This window comes from Falco rusticolus, chromosome 12 (assembly GCF_015220075.1).
Source record: "Falco rusticolus isolate bFalRus1 chromosome 12, bFalRus1.pri, whole genome shotgun sequence".
NCBI lineage: Eukaryota > Metazoa > Chordata > Aves > Falconiformes > Falconidae > Falco > Falco rusticolus.
The window spans coordinates 25,769,680-25,796,737 of record NC_051198.1 but is presented as its reverse complement, the minus strand read 5'-3'; the positions used below and the strand labels follow the sequence as shown (position 1 = coordinate 25,796,737).

The 27,058-nt window shown below is 41.3% G+C and overlaps 2 protein-coding genes across 9 annotated transcripts in view; both read right to left on the bottom strand.

The window, feature by feature from the left end:
* Positions 1-1,592: 1,592 nt before the first annotated feature.
* On the bottom strand, positions 1,593-5,814 carry C12H1orf115 (chromosome 12 C1orf115 homolog). Its single transcript, XM_037405898.1, has 2 exons — positions 5,503-5,814; positions 1,593-3,101 (listed from the first exon to the last, which is right to left on the bottom strand). The coding sequence occupies exons 1-2, from the start codon at positions 5,770-5,772 to the stop codon at positions 2,982-2,984; spliced, it is 390 nt and encodes a 129-aa protein (XP_037261795.1). The 5' UTR covers positions 5,773-5,814; the 3' UTR covers positions 1,593-2,981.
* A 3,313-nt stretch (positions 5,815-9,127) lies between these two features.
* MARK1 (microtubule affinity regulating kinase 1) overlaps positions 9,128-27,058 on the bottom strand; it is a 62,367-nt gene continuing 44,436 nt past the window's right edge. For 2 of the 8 annotated variants that reach the window (XM_037405563.1, XM_037405571.1), the window contains 9 exons: positions 25,714-25,813; positions 25,027-25,139; positions 23,677-23,851; positions 22,363-22,556; positions 19,614-19,714; positions 17,268-17,429; positions 16,218-16,472; positions 13,365-13,409; positions 9,128-11,233 (listed from right to left, as the gene is read on the bottom strand). In XM_037405563.1, the coding sequence (XP_037261460.1) occupies positions 10,879-11,233; positions 13,365-13,409; positions 16,218-16,472; positions 17,268-17,429; positions 19,614-19,714; positions 22,363-22,556; positions 23,677-23,851; positions 25,027-25,139; positions 25,714-25,813 (1,500 nt within the window). In that variant the 3' untranslated portion in view covers positions 9,128-10,878. The remainder of the gene's footprint in view (positions 11,234-13,364; positions 13,410-16,217; positions 16,473-17,267; positions 17,430-19,613; positions 19,715-22,362; positions 22,557-23,676; positions 23,852-25,026; positions 25,140-25,713; positions 25,814-27,058) is intronic. The other 6 variants (XM_037405564.1, XM_037405565.1, XM_037405566.1 and 3 more) reach the window with 6 other exon arrangements.

Here is a 27,058-nt window from a genome sequence, read left to right as displayed (position 1 = left end):
CTCCGCTGGGGTGGCTCCTCCAAAGCCAGCCTCATCAAGAGCACGTGAAGCCCGTGCAGAAGCTGCAGGTGAATCCTGGGCTGCCCTCCTGGCTTGGCACGCCGTCAGGGCTGCCCCGGCGAGCCCAGCCTCCACGCCGGCACCAGCCTCTCCTCCGGGTCACCTGCAAACTCCTAGCACAACAGCTCTACTTCAGGTGGAGGTTGCCATCTCTTGCTAGCTCAGCAGGATTGCCGCCCGATGCTGAGCTAGGTGGGGTATATTTCCTCACCTATTACGTCACTGAGACAACATTTAGCAACAGCGCTGCAGGACCTGCCCTGTCCCACCTGTTTGCGTGATGGCTAAGCCAGACCTGGCGCAGCAGGGATGCTGCCGTGATTGACAGGAACTACAGCCCTCTGCCATCTACCCCGCTGAATGAAAATCAAACCTCAGGCCTCTGCCCCGATTCAGATTTTCTAGACACTGCTGTTGTCAGCTGGGGCTGCTGAAGAGAGCAGCAAACCCTCAGGCCAAGGTTTGGCCTCACAAATTCACTCCACCAGCTGAGGAGTAAATTACTGCTCAAGGAGAACTGATAAGCAGCACTAATTGGTAGCCTCAGTGAGAACCATCAATTCATTCTGAGGAAGGAAAATAGGCTGGCACAAATCACCAGCTGTTTTATAGCAACAGCATAGGTTACTTGCCTACTTTATCTTTCTCCTCTTCGTTTTTGGTCTATTTAGAAACACTGTTCAGCAGAAGCTGACTCACCAGTATGCATCTAGCTTTTCTTTTCTCAGGCTCACACAGAAGCACCATTTACATATCATTTGGGTTCTGCATAGGTAGCAACCGCGTTACTCCCTTAAAGTTGCTCCCGGTAGGCAGAGACCGTAGGTTAGCAGGCAAAAATCAGTGGCAACAATTGTGCTGAGCAAGCGGTTCATGAGCTGAAGTTCATGTTTACCTTTGTGGAAAGTCCCTGCATTGAATGGGTTGGACCCTGGGTGTTGCAATTGCAACAAGGGAGCAGCCTTTCCACTTGGAGGACACAGGGACAAATAGACGGACACTCCTTTCTCACAGAAGAATGGAGACACAAATCTCCCCCTGCACTGCTTTAGTCATTTAAAAAAAAGCTCTAATGATTCATGTTGTAAAAGCACTGTAAAACATAGAGTGTTGTAAAAAAATCTGTAGTGAATCCCAAAATATACAGGCTGGTGTGGCACGGGGATGTTAGGACAGCCCTGTTCTTATTGCAAGACACAGCAGTTATCAACACCCTCTGGCATGCTGGTGGGGCAGATTGAAGGGATAGAATCTGTCCCCACCAGGAAGCTCGAGAGGAACAACCAAAGGCATGAAATCAATGACTGAAATCCCTTTGTGGCTATTCCTACCCCAACCCTAGATCCTCTGCAGCCTCATCTCCCCACCCTGCCTTTCCTGTGCGTTTCCATGCAGCCTGGGCTACAACTGGCTCCTTCCAGCAGGGCACGGCAGAATGCCATGGGGATGTTTACACTGCAGCTTCCCCTCGCTGCCTGGACCACCACCGAGAAACTCCTTTGTGCGCCTACTCGTACACGTAGGTAAACACATGACATGGACCACTTTACTTTTATTTACAGTCCAGTTAGAAAAGAGCAATAAAAAACCCACCTTTGTTTCATCTGCTACATTGAAAAGAATTAGTGAGGCTTGCAAAGACGTGCAAACCTCTTTGTTCAAAAAAGGCAAAGAAAGCAAACAGCATTTTTTTCCAGATAAATCAACGCCTTGATTACAAAACCCAGTATCAAAACTAGAAAGATCTATAATAGAGAAAGTGGTAGCAGAGAAATAAATAATTTCCTCCTACCACAAAAGACAGAAAAAAACCCCAAACCCCCAAAATTTTGAAGGCACATCAACCCCCTTGTTTCTGTGTCATCAATACAAAATTTATAACCCTGGAGGTGTGACATGGAAGCTGCTCCATCCGCACCATGGAGCCGAGCCGTCTGATGTTGACATCCTCTAGCTAAACTTCCACAAATGGAAACAAAGATGGAGCTGGCAGGTTATGTGGCCCCATTCTTACACCAAACAGTTGTACATTCTCATACCAAACGCTGTATGTACTTTTTTTGCAGACGTAGTTAATCATTCATTTTTTTTCCTGGCGAACATCACAGAACTGGGTGTTCTTATGCCCCAGCTTCCAGAATCAGGTATATCAGATATAAAACCAGCTCTGTCAAAAAAATACATGCAGATTGCACAGCAGCAGAGGAAAAGTTTGAAATACTAATCACAGTGAACCTTTAATGCCCCCAAATCAGAAGACAAACACACCTCATTTTCTTTCTGGATTTTTGCATCAGTCTTAAGACACAAACTCATTATGCCTAGTGTTTGAACTGAACAGCTGCAATGCAGCAAAGCTCTCTGCGTCTCAGACCACAATCCATCTCTATCCAGGTACATTTTTAAGTATACTCATAATCTTAACCCTCTGAAGGAAAAAAAAAAAATACTTCAGAACCCCAAAGACTTATCTTTTCCTGATCCCCTGTTACCCGTTTCCTCCACTGCTCTGACAGTTCCTCTCACTAGCCAGACTCAGACCTCCACCTCCCCACCTGCTCCTGCATCCTCTGTTTTCTTTCATTTCTCTCCCCCTCATCTACTTGCTTTTCCATCCATCCTTGGCTCCCTTCCACACACAGCGCAAAGCTCTAGAAAGCCAACTCATATCTGAGAACAAACTTCAGCTCAATGAATTGAAGATTATTTCCTTATCCTTGCATTTCTTAGACCTGATCTGATTTCATAAAGCGCTGGAAGTTTTTGCAGAGAAGAGCCCCCAGTCCTGGAGAAGGGGCTGGTGGAGGGGCTCCGGGCTGGGAATGTTTGTCCAAGAGGTTTCTCAGGTGCGGGTTTCAGATTTAATCCTAAGAAAGCAGCAATGTCCTCAGGTCCTCCCCCGTGGGGTGCGTGGAGCTGCGCTAGCGGACGAAGGATGCCACCTGAGCCGCCACTCCGAAGGGAGCAGAATAGGCCGTCGCCAATCCTTGCAGGCCGACCACCAAGTAGTGGCATCCCTTCTGCAGAGCTTTGCCGACGTTCTGCAGAGAGAGATGGGAGAAGGGGATTAAAAAAAAAAAAAAAAAAAAAAGAAAGAAAAAAGTGGTGATGGAAAATACCTTCACATAAAATCGTTCTGACAGCCAGCGTCACTGACCCAGAAAATTAATTTCTCCTGTAGCTAATGAGGGCTTGAGCATGGAATAACATTTTACCATCTATTTTTATACAGAAACACACCCCCACAGAGTATAGTTAGACCGAACGGATGCAGCCTCCACAGGAAGCCAGGCTTTCACATGGGCTTCTATTCAAGAATAAAATTAGTTTAAGTTCATACCTAGTCTGTAGAGGTACATGTTTCCCACACACACGTTCTAAGATTGTTAGTATCTCCTAAAAGCATGTAAGCTGTTAAAACTGGTCCTGAACAAGGCAGCAGTAAACCACTGAGAATACTTCTGCGGAAATTTCCTTGTTCTTTGTCAAAACAAGATTTTTTTGGTCAAAATAAGAATGTTTTGACCCAGTTCCATGTCTGTATGTGTTTAAGAACTCATCCGTATACTGTGTTAGAGACAACTCACTACAGATTACTTAAACTAAAAACCTTAATCCAATTTTAGTTTCACTCTTGATCGTTTTTGCTCATATGGCTGCTCGTGACTGGGGAATTAATACAATGTGGTCAGTTTGGGAGGAATATTGGAATTAACTGTTAGTAACACTCGCTGATTGTGGGGGACTAGATCAAAATCATCTCTTGTAATATGGAAAACACTGAAACAGAGAATATACTTTTAAATGGGTGAAATCCAGTCAATATCTGTTATATTACTGGGATTACTGGGGTAGCTGGATTACAGTAGTACTGCATGCCATTACATAGCTGAACTGCACTGTATTTACTCCTATGGAAACTGGCTTGATGTGAGTTAAGATGGCAAAATCAAAAGGCAGCTCGAGCCTGAGGACGGAGAAGGGGACGCGGGGCCTTCCCTTCCCACACCTGCCCCCGTCCCACTGCGCCACACCAGCGACCCCTTTCCTCCCTCCCGCCCCGCACGCAGCTCACCCACCCGGCCCGCACCTGTCGTTCCTCACCGCCGGAGCCAAACTGGCAAACCTGCCCCGGGGGGATGTGGCCTGAGCAATACGGAGGGGAATACGCGGCGTCCAAGAACCGGCCTGGGCTCTAAACGCCGTCCCGACGCCCTCATGCCACCAGCACACACAGCAACAGCAGCGAGGGCGCACTGACGCATGGCTGCGACGCAGCAGCACCCATCAGCCGGCGGACTGGAGGCTGATGGGGGTTTACTGGTGTAAGCTGTGGTTTACTGGAAATCACAGTGCTGGGAACTCGAAGCATCAAATCCATCAGGAAAGAGGAAATATTCATCTCTTTATGAAACAGTAGTGTTGGTCAGGCAGCTCATGAGTATGTCTTACACCTGTAAACACTGTGAATTTCGGAGTAACTTTGCCAGCCTAACCAGCATTTTCTGCGTGTCGGACATCACAAGCGTATCATCGTTTTTTAAAAGAATGCATAGAAAATCATGTCTCGTACTGGTATCTGTGATCTCTCTGGTAGGAAAAGGATTCCTGACACCAGACGGATTTTTTCCTACTAACACCAAAACTCTTTTTTGCTAGATATCCAAGACATACTTTAACTGTATTTGAGTGACACGAACAAGTGGAAAATAATCAAATGCTTCCCAACAGCACTTTTGTAACCAAAGGCACCTGCCCGGGGGGGCCACACACAACCCACCACGCTGCAGGGCTGGCGGCTCCGCACCGCAAAGCCACAGAACCATTTCGGTCCCAACCAGGTGCCACACAAGGAAGAACATGTTGCATTTTTTTTTTCTTTTAACACCTACCAGTGATTTTCAGGGGACACCCAACGGGTGAGGTGGCAATGGAGTGGGGAGGGATGGTGGTGCCCTTCCCTGCGGGCACTTGGGCAGAAGGAAAAATCCGCCCCAAACCAGGGCAATTCGTGGGAAGTTTTAAGGAACAGTGTCAAAGCAATGACGCCGGGGGAAACGCTGAACAAAGCCGGGCAAAGCACTCATCACATGGATCGGCTTAGTGTCATTTTTGCTCCCAACCGGCAGCTTTTCCCTGCGCTGATCCCGGCCCGGGGGGCTGTCCCGTCCCGCCCGGGGGGCTGTCCTGTCCTGTCCCGTCCTGCCCGGGGGACTATCTTGTCCTGTCCTGTCCTGCCCGGGGGACTGTCCCGTCCCGCCCGGGGGGCTGTCCTGTCCTGTCCTGCCCGGGGGACTATCTTGTCTTGTCCTGTCCTGCCCGGGGGGCTGCCTGCCCGTCCCGGCTGAGCTCGGCGCCCCAGGACGCAGAGGCCCTTCCGACAGCCCCTCGGAAAAGCCCGTGCCGAGACCCCCGGTGCCCACCCCCGCCCCCTGCCCTCACCTTGCCGTACTTCCTCAGGCGCTGCCCGTAGGGCCGCTTGCGGGCGGCCCGCGGCGGGTGCAGCGGCTCGTAGGAGTCGGGCAGGAGGGCGAAGCGCACCCTCCTGGCGGCAGCGCCCTGCTCCTGCTCCTGCTCCTGCTGCTGCTGCTGCTGCTCCTGCCCCTGCCCCGCCGCCTCCTCGCCGGGCAGGATGGAGACCTGGTCGTCGCCGGCCCCGCGGCGGGAGTAGCGGCCCCTGGCCTTGGCGCCCAGCCGCGCACCCACCGCCATGGTGCCGCCGCCCGCCGCCGCGCCGCAGGTGTGGCTGGAGGCGGCCGCTGCCCCCTCCCCGGGGCGGGACGGCGGCGGGAAGCGGCGCTGCCGGCCCTGCCCGAGGAAGCCGGGCCGGGGCGGGCGGGTGCGGCCGGCGGAGCCGCGGCGGCGGGCGGGTGGCGGGTGGGCTCCGGCACCCCCGGGCCGCCGGCGCGGAGCACCTCGCCTCGCTGGGGCGGCGGGGAGCCGCTGGGGCAGCCGGGGCTCGCTCCGCCGGCGGCCCAGGGGAGGGGCAGCCCGGCTGCCGCCACCGCGGGGGGACACCGAGACCGCCCCGGCCCGGGTCGCTGCCTTCCCCCCGCAGCCCCGGCTCCTGGCAGCCCCGCAGTGGCGGTGTCCCCGCCGCAGCCCCGGGTGGCCGTTCGGCCACCCCTGGGGTGCCGCAGCCGCCACCCCACGGGCAGCCTCCGCCGTGGGTTCTGCCCGGGTGCGGGCCGTGCCCGGCGCTGGTGCGGGCCAAGAAAGCAGAGCGGTGTCGGGAGCATCGATGTCATTTATCGAACTTTATCGACCTTTGATAGACGTGCAAATACTTCAGCTAAGCAGATGCAATAAGGGTTCAGACTAATCCTTTCCCGTGGATTTTTCTTACCGAGGAACAAAGCCTCGAGCTGGTGTCGTGTGTGTGTGTCTGTGTGTGTGTGTGTGTCGTCCCCCCCCTTCCCCGAGACGCAGCCTTAAGGCTCAGCCAGTGCCTCCGGTGCCTGGCGTTGTGACCTGCCCCGGGGACAGCGCTTGGCCACCGCCGCTCCAACCGGAGAGCTGCAACGGGCGGCTCGGCCGCTCCTCGGAAGGGTAGAAGGCATGGGCCGAGTCTCGGGTCTGTCATCGTAGGAAAAGTGCTTCATCCTTTCCCCTGTTTTATATTAAAGGCATCGGCATTCCTGTTACCCTCACCAGGTTTTTTAAGTTACATCTCCAGGAGGTCGAGTGGAGACCTAAACCCAGGAGAGGGTGTCATGCTCAGTGCACCTGTCCCAGACACCTTCCACAGGCCACGTGCGGCCCTCGGCACTCTCCTTCCCCCGGGCTCCCTCCTCCAGGCTCCGGCTGCGGCAGCACCCGCAGGGCCCCTTTCTGAGCCACCCAAGTTCTTTCCCCAAACCTGCTGGAGCCAGATGCCGAACTTGCCTATGTCCTGCACCTGCAGGTGTGTCCTCGACACCACGGAGACAGTGAAACAGAGGAGCACCACGGGTCCTGTCCCGAGTGCCTGTTGATAACCCCGTGGCCGGCAGCCTGAAGCAGCAAAGGACAGGAGTTACACTTCGCATGCTCTGCTGCGTTGCTGTAGATGTGCACGCGATACTTCCTTAAATGGTTTGAGGGATGAAATAATTGCTAGATTCTGATTAAGTAGTAGCATCAAGAAATAAAAGATCGGTAATCTGTAAGCAGCTGTTGAACGGGATCCTTCATCTTGTTAGCCTCAAGGTCTCCTGAAAAATTTTGAAGGGAAAAATGCATTAAGTATTTTTTCTGGGACTTTAAAAAGTGTTCGCATCTAGGTTTCTATTTATAGATCCATTACTGCATGTATACTTTGCCCCTAAACAAGAATTGCAAAGATAGTCAAAGGTAAGCGGTCTTCTCAAGACGGGTTTGTACCTTTCCCCACAGACTGGGTTTGTACCTCATGAGTTTGTTTCATTTTCCAGAGTTCAACTGTCAAAACCTCAGGGAATATGTCTCTCAGCTGGGATTTACTGTCTCCATTTGCATGGCACCAGGGGAACCACAAGTTCTTGGATTCAGAGGTCCAGAGCACCTCTTGGGTGTGTGACACTGGGTATCCAAAGCCACGTGTCTTAACAGCTCATGGAATCTTAGCATCATCATAACTAATTAGCATTAATGATGCCACTTGGTGCTCAAGCATTATTTTTCATCCAGAGAAGCAGAAGCAAATGTTTATAGTCCTTTCATTCACCCATATCCGTGTTAATGTTTTAAACTGGACTGCATGAAAAGGGATCTACTTAGTTTGGAAGTGTCTGCGTACCTTAAAGAAAGCAAGCAAAAAACCAACCCCAACCAAACCAGCAGAACCATGTGGTATTCCAACTGCTCCCCCCCACCCCGAAATGCTGCCAAGAAGTTACGATCAAACACATAAGCCCCCTGAAGATCCATCAGAGACCCATCACTTCCCAGAGCCGTGGAACATGACGTGGCATTTGACTGTCTTTTGGATTTCTCAGGATAACGCCACGCTGACATAATGCTGCACTGATCCCTCCCATGTGAAAGTCAAGCTGCATTTCTGATCCAAATGTTCTTATCTCATTCTTACCCAAGGAGTAACTTACACGAAACAGGTATGTAACAAGGCAGCAGTTGAGGGACCCAAAAAACAGGCACTGAGGATTCACTATGCAACATGTCACTGATTTCCACACAAAGTACGCTCTGCTTGCCAATAAAGCCAGCAATTCTGAAAAAGCTCCTTTCTCAGATCCTCCCGTCTTATTCCTGCCAGGCACAGGAGATTTGGAAAGCCAAATGATGAGTTTGGGTGCAGCTACACCCTTCACACAGATCATACTCCTTAGTGTATTTGCTAGGGAGAGCATAAGGTGGTTCACAGCTCATCTTCCAAGAGGGCAGAAGGAAGGAGGTCAGCAGGGTTGGGGAATCACGGCAATTTCAAATCGCTGGCAGGTGCTGGAAATATTGCCATTAGCAAGCTGTCTGTATACAGAAACATTACACCGGCACTTTGGGGCGCAGCGTTTCATGGGAGAGTGGAAGTAAAATTTGTAGCCTGTTCTTTGGAAACGCTATCTGTGTTTTGTGGAACATTAATACATCTCCAGTTACACAAAGTGCCGAAACCCAGCAACAATCTAGGGCAAAGTTAGCTAGGTAGGCACGGGGCACGTAAAGCAGGGCGCTATCCTAAGCGCTTAATCTACCGTCTCGGCATGACCTATATTTTTGCTACTGAACGCTCCGAAAAGGCAAAGGGTTTTGTTTCATGACTAAGTTCGTATGTGATCTTGGATTAACCTCACTGTTACGTTCCAGCGGTGTGTTTTCAAGGATAACTAAACATTCATGGACGTTTACGGGTAAATTGAGCAGACACACAAACCCTTCCTGAGGCTGGCTTTTGGTGAATTTCTGGAGAAGCTCGTGGACATCCATTTCTGAGTGCTAAACCACCGATAGTTTCTGGACAGCACAGGACCACAGAACCAATGCAATGCTAATCCCGAGTTCGCACGATGCTGAAGATGAAGCCTGGCCTCCTTCAGCCTATTTTGCTACCTGCAGTAATTACTGCGCTTTTATAAAGGGCAAACAACAAGTATTTTAGTATGAGAACTGTTCAAGTAAGTTTTAATAGAGTGCACCAGTGAATCAAGATGACTTGCATCAGATTTTGTTTCAATGAACATCAGATGAAAAAAGAAAAGGGGCTACAGTTCTTTCTTTCCAACACCACCCTTTTTCTAAGGCAACAATACACGTCCATTTCCGAACATAACTGTTACATAGGAAAGCTACATCACAGTACAGTATGTAAAAGTCCATCTCGGTCAAGAAGCCATTAGAGAATGGCACATTTACTACACTTACAGCCTTCTAACTTAGGGTTACAGAGTTTACCACATCTTTTTTTTTTTTTTAATTTTTATTTTTTAAAGTGACAGTTTCTTAATGAACTTTCTATTCTTCACAAGAGTGTGCAGATGGGGCCCATATGTTGATATTACAGTAATTACGACATTAAATAACATTGCACAACCAACCTCTATGGTTAATTCAGTACAAAATAACAAGTATTAAAATGTACCAGTACTAGTGGTTTTACATAGTTTATAATCATTCATTATGAAGGAAAAAAATGTGGGTGTTTTTTCTTTTTTTCTTTTTTGTCTTTTCTGTAGGCAAGTGCCTAATTACAAAGCTGCACATTACAGGCATAATGATGTGGAATAAATACAAGAAATCTGGTAAAATATTAAACACAAACAGGTTACATGGGAACAAACTGTACAACCACGAAAGCATAAATCAACAATTTATCATTATAAACAATGTATGTTTAGCTGTAAAATATTACGTGGAATTGCATGTACTCTTTGGGGGCACATGTTCCAAAAGCCAAGCTAATTCCTGAGGTGGTATTATTAACTCATACAATTGGTCAACACTTCAGATTATCTTGTGCTATTAAACAGTCCCAATATTAATATATTTCCATAAAATGGAATTTCGAGTATTCTGAAGGCAGCAAACAAGTGATATTTTACACCATGATATTCAAATGAAATAATTACGGTTCTCCATTTTGGTGCTACATTTGTTAACGGGCCATGGGAGTGAGCACTGTAATTTGCAGACAGAACGTCACCTACGCCTGGTTTCTGTTCCCCCACAGCTCTGAGCTGGCCCAAGGCAGAACAACGTTTTTAAACTGTAAGTGCCAACACTGTAAACATGTTTGTATTTTTTCAACTAAACACTGTCCAATAACAAGGAGAAGAGCCAAAGATAAGCAGGAACAGTCTCGTGTAGAACAAAAGCCAATTATTCATCGGCTTCTGGTTCAAATCATGAACGATCTTTAAATAATTAAAAATGGTCATGCTACAGTTGTGAAAACTATTTTTGTGCATTTGACTCAGGACACAAGTTTTTTAAAAAACGCACAATAGAGGTAAGACTTATAAAACCCACCAAAAATGTAAATGATAGGGAAGAACTTTTCCAACTCAAAGCATCAAACATACATTTCTGTGCAGAAATCTAGACAACTATACAAGATCTGAATTTAAGCAGTCATCTTTTTATTATACAACTCTATGAACATAAAATGAACAGAATGCTCTATATACTTACCTGTACATGTGAACATAACTTCTTTAGCTACAGTTATTTAATATAGGTCATACTGGATTTAACTTTACAATTCTGAATAACTATGTATAACCTTATTGCAATAAGGACAATTTCTACATGGGGGTTTCACAGGCCAATCACATTAGGCGCAACCAGTACATTCAAAGTGTAGATCATGTATGAATCTTCCCTGATCCCAAAAAATTTAGGTTCTCTTTACAGCTTAAGCTCGTTTGCTATCTTGGATGCAATGTTCTTAAATGCGATAGAAGTCCCAGATATTCTCTTGAAACGAACTCCATTGAGTGACAATCGCGGCAGTTTGCAGACTTCCATCTCCCACTGAACAAGGCTATCTTGTCGTGCATCACCGTGCACACAGAAGAGCAAAAACCTCTCTTTTTGTTCGTAATCACAGTTATTAGCATCTAACACTTTCCGAATCTCTCTCATCATATCGTTGGGGTCCATAGAACTAGTGGTCTTCATACTCCACGTGAACCGCAAGGAGCGCGGCTTCGAATCTTTGCTGTCCTCCTTCTCTCTGTCTTTTGGCTCCCCAGAAGCACTCCTGGAAGAAGTGACATACAGAACAGTCAAAGATACAAGGGGTATAACCACGACACAGAAGAGAAATACAGCTCTTGAACAGAGGTTTCTAAACTGCAATTGGCACACCGCTAGTCACAGGAAAGCGAATTCAAAGAGTCAGATGGATACTGCTGGAACGGCTGTGCACCATCTCCTGCATGTGCGCGTGCTCTGGCACAGTGCTGGGAGCTGCTAGAGCACCGGCGCAGCTCCCAGTAGCGGCACAGGAGCAAAGCATGTTTGGAAACCCCTGCTCCAAAACGTTCTGATGACATGTGCAATGGTAATTGCAGCAGACACACGTTACTCCGTACTGCTCCAAAGAAAGTGGAATCTATGTGAAAGCATGACTGAGTTTCTGCTGATTTCATGATCTGGAGCATGCCATACACCAACAGAACTGAAGTTGAGGGACACAATCCTGAAGCATAAATCATACTATAAAAGCAGCAGCAGAAGAAATCCCACCCTGCAATTCACAAGTCCTCAGTTAATTCCCTCCCCTCTTTTCCACCTTTTCCCCTTTTGCATTTATCACGTATTTTTGACCTCTCTCTGTGTAAAAAGACCTTATGATAACATGCTTTCGTTTAATTGATGAAGCAGAATTTTGCGCTGTAATTTGGTTGTGAACAGCTTGTCTGTCAACCAGTTGAGCACACAGCCAGCAGCTTTTTCACAGAACAAACAGTGACATGTAGACACAAAGTATTTTCAGTTGACACAATGACTTGGACAAAATTTCAAGGGAGTGATTTCCAATGAATATTCTTACTCTGATGCTTCCCTACCAAATAGATTACTTATTCCATTGTAGAAATCATTTTGAGAAACAGCACTAATTATTTTAAAGTGATTCCACAGCCAGCTACTTCTGTTTTTGTCCCAAGTACTTGAGATGCCTAATGCCTCCCCATCCGTCACAAGGGGAAAGGTGCTGTTCTCATTTTGGTAGTCTATAAGCCATCGCTATTCAGAGAGGAGTCAAAACAAGCATTTTTAATTTAACTTTCAGAGTGATCCCCAGAGAACCACAACAATATTAAGGGATAGAGCATGGCAGGGATAAGATCTCAAACGACTTTTAGCCCAAAACAGACACTGTAGGATGACAAAAAGTAGAGGAAGCTAGAGAATGAAAGCAAGAGCTGAAAGCAACTTCACACTTCATTTCATTTGAACATTTGATTAATCTCTTTTCCCTTTCCATGTCAAGAATTCGACAGCTAATAGACTTTGAATTGCAAAGGGCTAACATAGATAGAACGCATTGTGTATTATACAATGTATCCTGTTAAGAATGTGCTGGGTTTTTTTTTTTAAAATAAAGGCCTTCTGTTTTGAAAACTAAGTTGGTACTTTCTGTAAGTGACCAGTTTAGAATGCAAACTACAATGCCTGTTCATTAGAGAGCATAAAAATAAAAAATTATGCACTGTGCTAAGCACACCAAAAATGCAGAACCAAATGCTGAAACATGGCAAAAGAGCAGATATACTGGAAAATGAGCATATGAAGGAATGCTTGATTACTAACAAAGCACCTATAGAGTTATGTACAGCAGTTGCCATACAAATTCAGTATTTAGCAGTCACCACCCTTTTTGTCTGAGTGTCACTTATGTCTCGGTGCAAAGTGACATTCATTTCTCAGGGACTATAAGGTGTTTACTTCTGGCAAACAGCAGCTTTAGTAATGAACAGAGTATGTAACTATAGTAAAAATTTAATATATACATATATACACAGACACACACACAGTATACTGCATTTTCCACTGAAACCAAAAGTAAACACCATTAAATATTTATAAGCCAAAACATGGTTTTAAGTGCCTGAACGATTGGTTAACTCCTACAGGGGGCTTTATTATTCAAAGGAATATGCTTAAATAAAATTTTGTATTAAATACTTCGCAAGAAAGCAAAAATGAGGGATAAAGGACCTCACCAAAACCCCCTCCCCCTCCCCCCCTCAAATAAAAAACATTTTTGAAATGCACATTACTTAAGCACTATTCTATTTTACATCCTGATTAAAAAAATGTTTAAGAAATCAGTTAAACCTTGATGCGAAAGACCTAGGAGCGAAGTATTAATAGTGGCTCCTCACCTTGAGGTGTCAGTTCTGCCACTGGCTTCGCCTTCACTTGGATCCCTCAAAACAAAGTTAAGGTTGAGATTCAATGATAAAGGTGAAAAATAAAAGTTAAGAAAACCTACATCTAAAGCAATGTTAAATAGCTACTGAACCAAAAAAAAATAAAATAAAACCAGTAAAATATTGTCAAGCCTAATACTGTTTAATAGTATTTTTGCACAGCTGTAATTTTAATTTCCCTTTATGAATACCTTTGCTTCTTTCCACTCTGACATGTAATTGTTTAGTGTTGGTGTTTTTAACTGATGGTAAAATTAACACGCTGTCGACCTACTGCAGACGGAGCAATGGCCACATGTAATTCCAGCAGCACAGAGGAGCAGCGGCTCAGGGTGGTGCAGGGGGGCTCCACTCTGCACCCTTCTGGGCCAGACCTTTAGGCCTTGGTCCGTGCCCAAGCTTAAGCACGTTCAAGTAATTAAAGATGTTCAAGTAATTAAAGACGTGCCTAAGAATTTGCGAGACCAAATGTTTGGAGCCCAGTTCAGAAAGGCGACTTCAACGTCTGCTTAACTTTAAGCAAATCAGCTGTTAACACTGACTTGGGTAAGATTATCAGTGAGCTTTAGGTTACACATACCATTTTTTTGTCTTGTTGAATTAGAGCTGTACTTTACCAAGTAACTGTTCTGTATTATGCCTTTTTAGTCTGAAGCAACTTGAAAAACATCCATAGATTGTATAAGCCAACCTAGTACATTCCTAGTGTTGCTGTACAAACATTTTAGCACCCATTTTCAATTAATACTTTCAAAACACAAACACTTTAGTAACTAACATCAGAGGTGTATCATTTGACATAAACTGTTAATACAAAATACCTCATTACCCTATTCATTAAAGCATTGTCATTATGTTTTTATTTAAATACTTACCAGAAGAGGCATTTACCTTTGCCAAAAGATAGTAAAAAACTCTTTCATGACACCTTCTAATCAAAGTGTGCTTTAAACAATAATTTCCTGAACAGTAAGAAGTTAAAAAGCATGCAGTTATGTGACCAACTAAAAGAACAGCAACCCCCTGCCCTGAAGCTCCACCCATATAATCCCAGCCACTCAAAGTCTCAAACAACCCAAAGTTTTAAAAAAATAAACACACAACAAAACAACAACAAAAAGAATCCACCAGCAACAAAGCAAACAAAAACCTCTACATGTCCTTCACTATAGGAAAATGTATTTTTAGCAGTATAAAACATAACAGGAAATTGTATAAAAATGTTCTATAGTAGAGGTCATTTTAAAAGACATCAATTTACATTGTTAATTCTAAATACATAGTTTACAATATTATTTTAATACTGTAGTTTAACATAGTGAAAGAATTAATTCTTTGGCCTCACTCTTCAAAAAAAAAAGTTCAAGATACCATTCCCTGTAAATCACAATGAGCTACAACGCAAAAAACCAGCCTGTGCTCTTGAAATTGGTTAGTTACTTAACAGAAAATACCTTGCTTGCCATCTGGAAATCTACACTGACAACACAGTTGACTAACTTAATGGTAACTTTTTTTTCTTTTTAAAACCAGAGAATAAGCTCTCTACCCCCCCAACTATGTAAATGCTGGAGGTACCAATAATGGAGGATCATAGTCCTGTATCTTCAGGTTTCTGAAAAAAGAAAATAATTCACATACTTTTTTTTTTTTTTAGTTTATCATAGGAGGTATTACTTAGACACACACTGACACACTAACAGCTCACCAGGTAAAATGAATTTTATGAAGAACATCACTGCATTTCTAGCTTTCTAACTCTTTTTCTCTCTTTTTTTCCCTTGTAATACCACCTTATGAAATTCATGATATTTTACTTACAAGTTTATGACTACTAGCTCAACTTAGCTTTGAATTTGTCTTTTTTTTTTTTTTTTAATACACAGAAATAACAAGAGTTCAGTACATAACAGCATGATTCTACAAAGAAAATAGAGGTTTTCCAGATACAATTCTGTTATAAAACACAATAATGCAGTATGGACACATCCACAAGTGGGGTTAAAAATTATAGGTATATCACTGTTAGAAAGAGGCAAACTGAAAATTAAGTCCCCTTTTGGGAAAGCGATTGTAACTGCTAAGTCAAGAGTCACTTGATATTAAACAATGTATTTGAAAATCTTTCCCAGCACCTCTCCTCACAGTATTATTACTGTTAGCATCATCACAGGAATGAACGCAGGTCCAGGATGTGTGGGTTTTCTCCTTTCAGAATCCTGAACTTACACTTGAAGAACCTGATAACCCGATATGAGGCTGCATGAGATTGAAATACTAGTATTTCCAGACATCCAGACTTCTGCCCACTTCTAAACTTTTATTCAGATTTTAGAATTCCCTGAAATAATCTGTTAATACCAATTCCCTCTAAGCACAGCAATAAAGTCGTAAATATAGCCCTTGCCAAAAACTAAATCCCATTAAAAAAGTGAAGTATTATTAACATTAAATAATGACTGATTTTTAAGTCACTGCTTTCAGTATTTAAGTTAATTCGATTTTAACGTAATTGTAGCATCTTTGTATTTTAGCTGTAAAGCATGAGCAAAAAAATCTTTTGAGTAGTGTTCTCTGGCTCCTTTAACATAAAGCAGCAGAACAGCTCATCAAACATAATGGTTACAATGCACACAGAGAAGTAAAACAAAGCAGGTTCTAGAAGGTAGACACAAAACAAGCAGCATTCTAGCTAAATTTACATGTACTTCAGACTTGAACTGGAAATTCTCAATGACTTTGCAATTATGGCCCTAGTTATAAGCTGGGCTTTTATTTTTTTCTCTTAAAAATCGAGGTACTAACCTGCGAACAAACTTGGAAGTTATCTTGCTTATTATACCAGTTGATGTCCCTCTTCTAGCATGTGCAAAAGCACCGGTTTCATGTGATGGTGAGGCGGGCGGTCCATTGTAAGTGGCATTACGCCGCTCCCTTAGCTGCTCACCATGGAAAGTGCTTCGACTTGAACTCCCCCGAGGAAAGCGGGTTCGGTCTGGAGTGGTAGTGCTAATACTATGAGCAGACGGGGAAGCAGCAGGCACTCTTTGAGTTGCACTGCTGGGAAAACAGAAGCATAAATAAAGAGAAAGACTATGCTAGAAACCCTCCTACATGATAACCATTTCTCAAAGACAGGAAAGAAACACCACTTTTGATTCTTTTTTCTTTTTTTTTTTAAACCTGAATCTGCTGATTTGCTTTTATGATTCATACTTAGAAATAATCAAGAGATATTTTCATTGCAAAATCAAATTATCTCAAGTAGTAAGAGCAGTTAAAAAAATATACACAGATAATAGAACACAGGAAAAAGGTAGAAAAGCCTGTAGTAAGATCTGAAAGTGTTCCCAGCCCTCTTCCAGAAAAGTATGTTCAAAACTTTTTAACACACAAGCACTCCAAAAACTTAACAGATATTTCTTAATAAGTAATTATCTGGCACAAAACAATGTGTAAGGCTGTTTGGGCAGTTAATAGTAAAAGCAACTATACTATTGTGCTTTTAGACAGAAACAAGCCTAGCAATCTACAAAACCAAGATGTTAACATTTCAGTATTTCATTTGAATTTATGATCGTCTGCGTTGTACGGTCCTGCTGTATCAGTTAAAACTCAACTAGTTCAGTTTTGCAGAAGCTTCCAGAGGGAGGCAGTCAAGGAACTTCTTTAACTGTATGCAAACATGCGTGATGAACAAATTCAGGCTTAAATACCTACACCACTTAAGTAAGCTACTGTTTCGAAGCAGAACACAACGTGACAGTTTTGAATAGATTACTGGAGCTTATCATGAACTGAACAATAAGATTTTTGAAGTGTACAACATTAAAGAAATAATAATCAATTCATTACCTTGGTCTGTAAGCTTCAGTGCCATCTTTGATGGTTGGCAGTGTAACTTTTATAGGATGACCAGAGGCAGACATAGACTTTTGATGTCGAGGCCGTGCTGATACAGCAGAAGCTACTGCAGAGCCTGCAGAAGATGTGCTGCTCGCAGACATTTCTGTTAGGCTTTTACCATGGCAGCAAGGCAGGAGGGACAGGCAAATGAAAAGGGAAGAGAAAAGTTAATGTAAAACCCCACAGAAAACAGGGAAAATAACAACTAATTTCTTCTTTTTGAACATAGCAAGTACTGTTTAAATAACCAGAATGCTGAGCGACCAGGCTGCCTTAGTCAGCTAAAGTGAAGAATAGAGAATTCTGAGAAAATTATGTTCATCCATAAATCAAATCACCATGTGTGTTAAATTAGGCCTTTTCATTCCTCCCAAGATTAAAGCTTACAGACACATTATTCAAAATAATAAAGGAAGACTACAAAGAGTACATGGAAATAGTAAAAACTACTGAAAAAGAAATTCACAAACGATTTGAATAGATTGATTAAATAGATTCTCCTTTTGTGAAGTGAACATCCTTATTTTCAGTTCAAACTCGAACACCTAAAAGCTGAAACATTTGGAACTGCTGTCACATTACCACTTGAAAGTGACTGTGCTTTTAAAAGACCAAGTTGTACTTCTCTGGACTGTCCCAGCCACTGCTAGGCTGAGCCAACCCTTTCAAAATACAGTTCCTTCTACTGGTACTGTTATTTCTGCTTTGTCTAAGTGGCGAGGAAGAGATGAAAGTAGTGGCAAAAACTACTGTGTTACTGATTTTTTTCAAACAAAAGTCAAATGACTTAAGCCAAACTAAAGCTTTGCCTCTACCAGCATAAACAAAATTGCATTAATAATGTATTAGCAACAACAGTCCCAAAGCTAAAAAATATCTGTAGCAAAGAGGTAAAGATTTCGGGTGAATGATCCGATGACACAAGCAGTTCAGCTACATCAAACCCAAATTCAACTGCAACACAATGTGTTGTAGGAAAGGCAAATAGACAACTCAGAAGAAAGTTATCCTTCACTTTTCCAAATATACTCAGACAGCTGAGCATATTCATTGCACTCATGAAAGGAATAGGGATTAAGAGTTGTCTGTCTCTTCAATATTAAAAAAAATAAACATTAAAATGAAAAACTTCAAAATAAGATCCCTTCTCATTAGTTTTTTGTATTAAATCTATCGAAAGAAAAACTTTATCAATCTTTGAGATCATAAGAATTGTTTTAGTATGTATTTTAACCCTAAATCTAAAAAGCATATGTTCCTTCTTTTTGAAAAAGGATTGTTACAAACTTTGTTCAAATATTTTAAACTATACACAAAAATTTGGAAAGATGCTTTTTAAAACACCCATTTAATAACTTGAAATAAATACTGAAAATTAGTCTCCTGTTTTTTAACATACCTCCTTAAAGCACTTTAAATAGCTGTGCTGTACTTTACGTGTTCCATAGCTCATCATTTTACTATAGATCAACAGCCCTATGCTCTTCCTATTTCCAAAATTAAAGGCGTCATTAGAAGATTAACACTAAGACAGAAAAAAAACCCCAAACTAGTTTACTAGATTATGTTATTTCATGCTAGGGATTTTTTGGTTCATTTTATCTTAACTGTTTTATTTAAGTACCTAAACCCCCAACAGAGTAAGATCTATTGCTTTAAACTAAAAAAAAATCCAGGTTTTGTTACTCTCCATTAAACCCAATTTTTTATTTTTTCAGTCAGGTATAGGGGTTAACTAACACCAAGGATGAACAAAGAACATATTTTTAAAAACTGTAACTGTGGCAGTCTTAAATAAGATAGTATTTAACAAAATATACTAAACTGAGTGTAAGTATCATCCCACATACAGATACAAAATGGTTACCATCACTACTAAAATACTATTTAGGCCAAAAAAAATGTATCAAAAAGGATTGACAAGTCTTAACAATTTAAACTTTTTGAGTGACTACTAGGAGAAGTAAAAAAGGATCAGGCTACACTGTTAGGGTGATCCATCTCAAGTTATTGCCTACTTAGTTGTGAGCATAGTTACTTTGTGTTGGAGGACAACCCTTGGTAATAAATGTGATTCCATAAAAAGAGGCAAAGGCAGATCTACACCATTAGTTATGATATTTCATCACAAACATAGAAATTGTGGTGGAAAATGAGATGAAAACATACAGTCAGACTTCATGTATTTCACACCATGCTTCAGCTTTACAATGGTATTGACTGACTGCATAACCTGCTGCTTCCGTGCCGCAGTTATTGCACCCAAATTAATAAGCAGGGGAAGTTGAAGAATACCTGTTGTCCTTCCCATTCTGTATTGCAGAATAGCGATCTGAAGAACGTTCACAAACGTAAGTGTTCCTCCTTGTCATTCCACTACCAGAAAATACATTACTCTAGAAGAAAATTAAGACTAAAATTAAATACTTTCTTATACTGTATATTACGTTGTTAAAAAATGCAAGCATTGGAAACAAATCAAGACAGAGTTTTAGCCATTGATGTATATGCTTAATGCCTTCAAATGTACTAGGTTAATCTATTGACACAAATGATATATATCATCAGCTATTATCTTCCGGTAGCTCATTCATCATCTCATTACTGTACCAGTGACAGCACGCTAAAAGAAATCAGAGAAATTTAATTTTGCTGACACTTGCTTTACTAATTATTATTATCCAATTCCCACATACTGCGTTACTGAATTATTGGTCTCTGGGATTGAAGGAACAAACTGGAATCCCAGAGAACACATCTATCAAAAGCTTCCCTGTGCAGCCTTACAGTTTGTTGCCCCCTGTCAAAAGAGTTTTCAAGAGAAAAATGAAAATATTATTGATCTGTGTCAGTCAAGCCAGAAATTATGATGCAGATAACATGGCAAATAGCTCTTGTAGCAAGAAATACTGATGGGACTTTCTTTCTGTTACAAATTTCAGTTGGCACAGACTTCATAAAATACCTACAAACATTCTCCTCTGCCACCTGCCATGCACAGACTAGCTGCTGAAGATTTACTTCGAGTACATGATGTACAGTTCTCAGTTTTTAATACAGTACATACTGGATTTGGGCTGGGAGAAGTTTGCAAAGGGCTAACATTACATAGTGATGCACGCTGGCAAAAGAGTTCAAATACTCTTAACTTGGGTACTGTAGGGCATCATGAACTACACAAGATTTACTGTGTGTTTAGGTTCCCCATAGCTACAGCTTTTTGGCATTAGTATTGTCCTGCAGAGACTACTGAATAAACTGTTTCAAAGCCAAATAATAAGGAAGGTTAACAACTGCAGTAACTGTTTTTGAAATTGAACTCTCGTAAGTTAGACTAGTATGACTGAAGATGATAAATATGTTCTTAAGAAGTCCTGCCTTCACTAACATCATAGTTACCCCCAAAGTTGCACAGAAGTATTTTAAAATATTATCCACATTAAATTAGTTTTGTTCATTTAAAATGTCTGAGTTTTAAAAATACTAACTTTTTTTCTGTGGAAGCTGCTCAACCTTAACTACTGGTGTAACATCAGACGCCACTATTGCTTAATTGTGCCCATACAAAGCCTTCCTTTCACAAAGTTCCCAAAATAGTAACAGAACCAAAATGTACAAATACTGAAGTTGCTATTGGCAAGTAAATCCACTTCTCATTCTTCATAGCAAGGATACTCCATTTAGTTAGTTCTCACAAAGCAGAGAAATATTTTTGACATATCAGCTTGTGCCATACATGACTGTTATCAGCTTTGGGGCAATATAGTTTTAGAAAGGCTCAGATATGAAATCTAATCTTAGAAGTTTCTGCAAGCAACCCACACAGCCATAGTTTTGAAGACTCTTTGTTGGGGGGAAAAAACATTTAAAATTAGGAAAAAAAAAATGTTTTTTGCATCTGTGGATGTGTTGCGAACACAGCCTGCAGAACATTAAGAGTTAAATGAACTTCAGCATTTAATTTGTTTAAAGAGAATTCTAGCAGAAACGCATATTGTCTTCAGAGAACATTCAAGATGGGAGCCAGCACATAGAATCCCAAAGGACAATGAGAATTCCTACTGCCTGTCAACTGTACTATAAGATAGCCAGAACTTTTGTATTTAATACAGCATGTCTCTTAAATAGCAAACAGTATACTTGAATCTTAAATTATGATTCATTCATATTTCTGCCCAGACCCACCCCCCCTTGAACCTTGCTCCCAGGTAGGTCTTTAAAAACCTTAAAACTTAAAAAAAAAACCCAAACACTTAAAAAAATATTTTTCCATTGTGTATCCTAAATACTGATACTACTGCACACGAACTTCCACAAGGCAAAATAGATACTTTCACATCAGAAGAGAGAGATTCCTCTATGTGGAAAAAAGATGTCTGAGGCAGTAATACTATAGCAGTTTACAAAACTACAAATGATATTGTAACATTATTACAAATTATATTATAACAGAAGAACTAGCAAATTAATGATTTCTTAATACAAGAGCTAGGTTGTAACTAATACCGTCAAGACGCATACACACGAGGGAACAAGTGTGCTGTTCTCCCTCACCCCATTTCTGAAGTCCAAAAAAATGAACTGGTTTCAGAAGGGTAAACAGACAAATTTACAGAGAAAAACTGCATGTGGGATATTATGCAGGATTATTCAAGATGAAATCTCTGATTCAGGAAGTCCCTCGACTTCCTTGTAGATAGACATACATCAGAAACCAGAAAAAGAGGACTCTACATTGGTTCTGTTCTTTCATTCTTTCCCTAAATATCCACAGTTTGTCTTGAGAGATCTTCAGTCTGCCCAAGTGCAGACATTCTCCTGCTTACTGTTATGTCAGTGTTAGAAAAAGTAAAGTTGTGGGGGGAAGGGAAAGGTTTATTTTAAAAGACATCCACTGTAACCTATTTCTGTCCGTCAGTAAAAGTTGCCAGAAATAGACTTAGTGGCTTATTCAGTAACCGTTATGTCTATAGTAACCTTATGTGGCAGATTTTGTTTAAATAGGGAAAAATAAATATAACAAGCCAAAAGCACACACACTCACGCTGGGAACTGTAGTTGATTTCTTTCTTTCTGGACCCACAAGTGGACTTGCAGCCATTTCTCCTTTGGATCCCACTGTAGTGCTGCTGAGTTTGCGTGAGACATCCTTGTCCCAGTCTTCTTTCTGTTCACTTTCCACGCTGTTTGCCTGAGCCCTTTTTGTGTATGACACAGCAGGAGGAATTGAGGGACCAACTGCCAAATAAAAACAGTATTAATAAATACCTAAAAATAATCACTGCATTTTCCTTGGCCAAAATAGTCTAAATATAATTCCCCGAGTCCAAAAAAAGCATTTGAATAGCTATGACTGCAAACTCAGCACATATACCAACCTATTAAATTGAGCTTTGATGGCCTACGTTCTTTTTACCCACTCTCTCTTCATTACCAATTTGCAGTTCAGAACTAGTTCCCATATTACATCAATATGTAAAACCTGAAATAGTATCTTCATCCTCATTTTAAGCTCATGCTATTTGTGCAATATTAAGAATAAAGGAATTCATCGATACTTTTCAATTTTTTTCAGTACTTTTTGCTGCATTTTTTTTTCTCTGAACACTATGAAAGATCCTTTTCCCCTGAAAACCCTAGAACTACTTTGTTTAAAAGCATGTTTATACTTGGAAAAACAACAGTTCTTTCCCCCTCATTTTTTAAAATGCACTGAGGCAAATCCTCCATCAGTAGATTTTTACATTCCCTTGAAATAAAATCAAATCAGCTATTGATCTTCACAATATTGGTTACTTTTTTGGAAAAAACACCACCACACTAACACAGAGAATAGTAAAAAAAAAAGGGGGGGGAGAGAATTACAAATAACAGTGTAAATTAGGCAAAGAAAAGGGCCAAAGATTTTAGAAGTATTTCTAGTAATTTGATAATTTTCTTTAAATGACAGGTGATTTTTTTCCCCTCAGTGTTTTAAATAGGCACTCTTTTTTGATGTAACCACTTTCACCTGAAAATGCTTCCTGAATACTTGGTAAAACTGTTGTCTCTTGGAAACCAACAATTTGGCCCCAACTCCAAATATACTGATAAACATAAGGGTTTGCTCTTTTGAGTTTATCCAGACCAGTATTTTGCTATTACTTCCTAAACAGGAAACATCTTCAAGCTCTTATTTAGTGAGCCAATCAAGTAACAAGTCTGAAAAATCAAATCTGTAAATTACATTGAAGCATTCATACAAATAAAAGCATCACAGCGGAGCATGATGAGATACACAACAAATGCACAGAGTGGTGGACCTGCCAGGTTCACAAAACACTGCACATTCAGACTTAATTTGTGTATGTTACTTTACTTGTTGGAATGTCATCCCCACCATGATCACTGAACCGCCGTTGTTTTTGATTAGTTGATATACTCCGTTGGACCTTCAGGTGAGCAGGAGACTGCACAGAACTGTTGTTAAGGTCACTGCTAGGACGAGACCTTTGACCCAAGTTGCTGCTGGACAAGGACTCACCTCCTTCAAACTGCAAGAAAAAGTTTTTCAAAGCATTAAAAAAAAAAAAAAAAAGTAATTCAACATTATTGGTACTTTCACAGCAAAATAAAGCCCAGAGTTCCAATCAAAGGCCTTTTATTTTTTAAATTTAAAATTGTCTCTAGAGTTTAATTTTCTTCAGGATTAACTTTATCACTTCATCTCTGTTTAATGTGCTTTAAAAACACGCAGCTAAAGCTAAGAAGTTAATAAATGCTCAAAATAAAATTAGAAGAATCTTGACCATGACAAAAGCCTATTTTAAAACCTAAGCCAAAGAATGTCTCCTTTTGCCTTTTTTATTCAAAAAGCTTAAAGAGCATTTATAGTTTCAGAACAATTTCAAAATGCATTGCATTGAGTTAAAAGGGTTAAAAAAATCAAGTGCTACTGATTCAAGTATTCTTTACTGCCTTGAACACATATTTATAAGATGTAACTCAGCCACCAGTTTGCTGATATCTAAGAAGCCTAAGCTGTAAGCAAGAGCAGTGGAAAAGACAAATATCCTCTTCCAAGAAGTTTGAGTCAGAAATAATTTTAGACCAATTTCCTTCATGCTCTGCCATCACAAGGGAATTCTGGTTCAGAGATGTTGTGGGAAAATGCACTCAAGGACGCACATATCAGATCTACACTATCCTGGAAATGAAGGAAGGGCAAGGAAGCAGCAGGAAAAAAAAGTCCTTAATAAAAATAAATCCCTTGGTCTCTGCTTGATTCCTTGAAAAAACGTTGTGGTTCCCCCCCCAAAATCTACAGGTCCCTCTCGTTCCAAACCAGTCAAAAGATTTTCTATCACAAATTTATTAGTGACTATGATGCAATTATTTATTAAATAATGCAATATACTATAAAACAGTACACGAGTGAGAAAGGGTGAGTACATTTCTGGGAAATAAAGGATGTCACATCTGAGAAGAGTAACTGCTCTCGTCAAATTCACTACTTCAGATTTTAACTGTAAACACACGTGACAGGAAGAACACTCAGCATTTACATATCCAAGAAGATGTGAGAAGAGAAAGGCATTAATAAGTTATCAATCACAATTTTTTAAAAAGAGGTGTTACAGAATAGTTCATAAAAACATTGACAACCAGAATATTCAACTCAGCCAGATACAGAGTCCAAAATAGAAGATGTAAATTAGGCAGCACTTACTTCAGGTGGTTTTCTACCTAGAAGCAGGTAAGTAGCCATGACTTCATCGTACTTTTGGTTTACTAAAGATTCATGGATTTCTTCTCTTGAAAAGCCCATTGTGACCATAATGTCTAAAAATAAAAAGAGCTAGATAATTTAGCAGAATAATTGCTTGGGTTTACTGACAACTTCAGAACAATGAAAACAGAGAAAAACTTGTAAGTTAACAGGTAACTAGGATTCAACTCAACCAGCATCATCTTTGCTGTGCAAAAGCAAAAAGGCTACAACTCCTCTCATTGTTATTTTCTTTTTGAAAGCTCTCAACTGTGTTTTTCAACACAGTTCAACAAGTAAAACACTGGCAAATAGAATTATGAATAGCTACAGGGCCAACACAGGATCTTTCTCTGGCCACGGCAGATAAAAACTGTTGCCCTCGAAAAAAAAATCTGTTTCCTTCTGCCTGTTGCATTCTGTAATCTTATTTGCCTTTTTCTGTGCTTGTAGATTCACGTCAGCTCAGTGAAGTCACAACAATAGTTATAAGGAGGGCACTGTAATGAAATTTCTCATTTAAATAAAAAGAAAACCTTTTACTTGTACAATGAGTTTGTATCTCTAATTCGAGAAAAGAGTTTAGTTTGACTTAGAAGATAAAATTGTGTAAGTACATCAGATGCAACATCCTTGTTAAAGTCTTACCTATTCTCTTGGTGTCATTAAAATCTGGTTCAGGCTCAGTATATGGCTTTAGTTCTTCTTCTTCATGGCCAACATTCATCCACCGATCCTTCATAATTTGCTAAGAGAAGAAATGAGCTTTAGGTTGATGTGCCATTTACCATACCTGATTAGATCTGTACTAGCTGGTCTGGGGAAAACCAATTTAAAATTCACAATGATCTGAATGCTGCTCCTCTCCTCACATCTTACAGTTTCCTCTTATCTTTCACATAATTATGTTGCCATTAGTTCATTCCCCCCTACTATTTACCCTTTACAATACAAGCCCTCCACCAAAAATATAAAAAACCCAAACTACTGAGAGAAAAAACTTGCAGCTCCAGCACACAAATTTTTTTTCATTTTGTACTCTTCCACTTCCACTATCTCTTAATCTTGTCTTGCCGAGTGCCTGACACTCATGCCCTAATCTTGGTTAAGATCCATAGATGTAACTGCAATACCAACTCTATCACAATAAATAACTCCTTCAAATAATAACAAAGGAAGTATTTAGAAACTAAGGAATATTTCAGGAGTGTGCCAATGCTTCCTACAGTCATTAATTTCAAGACTGTGATGCCAACTGGTCATTTTTTCCTATGGATCTTCTCACTGCACCTGACCTAAATACGTTCACAGTCTGGCTGGAGGGAGAAAGGCCTCTTAACTCTATCTATGCCGTGCAGATATTTACTTTAAAATTTTCTCCCGCATTCTTTGCAAAGTTTCCCTTCTGCTGTGGCCTGGATCTTTTATATGCCTGCAAGACTGATCAGCTGGAATCTCTGACCACCAGAATTTCTCCTTAAGGACATATTCATCTTTAAAACAGCTAAAACCAATTTCCCTCCTACAGCAACAGGAACACATGCCTCTTTAGGGACAGATGCTAATATTGCTCACTAGATTGACAGAACAGTGAAACAAGTGCCAGCAAGTCAAGTTTCCCACAGGCTCCAAATATGCCTCGCAAACACTGAATTAAGTTATTTCTCACAAAGAGCAAAAGACTCAGTTTTCCACTGATATAACCAAATTCTTTGTATGTAGTGCTGCTGCCAAATTACAGACCCAAATAGCTGTATCCTTACAAGAACAATACAGAATTTTGCGCTCCGCCCAGTTAACATTTTGCTGACTGTAAGACTTCAAGATTTGTTCAAAGTTCTGCCACAGAACTGAGTTTTTTGGCTCTTGAGGAGGCTAAAGGGGAAGGGATGGTGAATACACATTGCTATATTGCATTTCTGACACACAGAGTACGAATCTATTTAACAATAGACTTTGGGGGAATCTATCATGTTACTGCAAGGCTACAAAT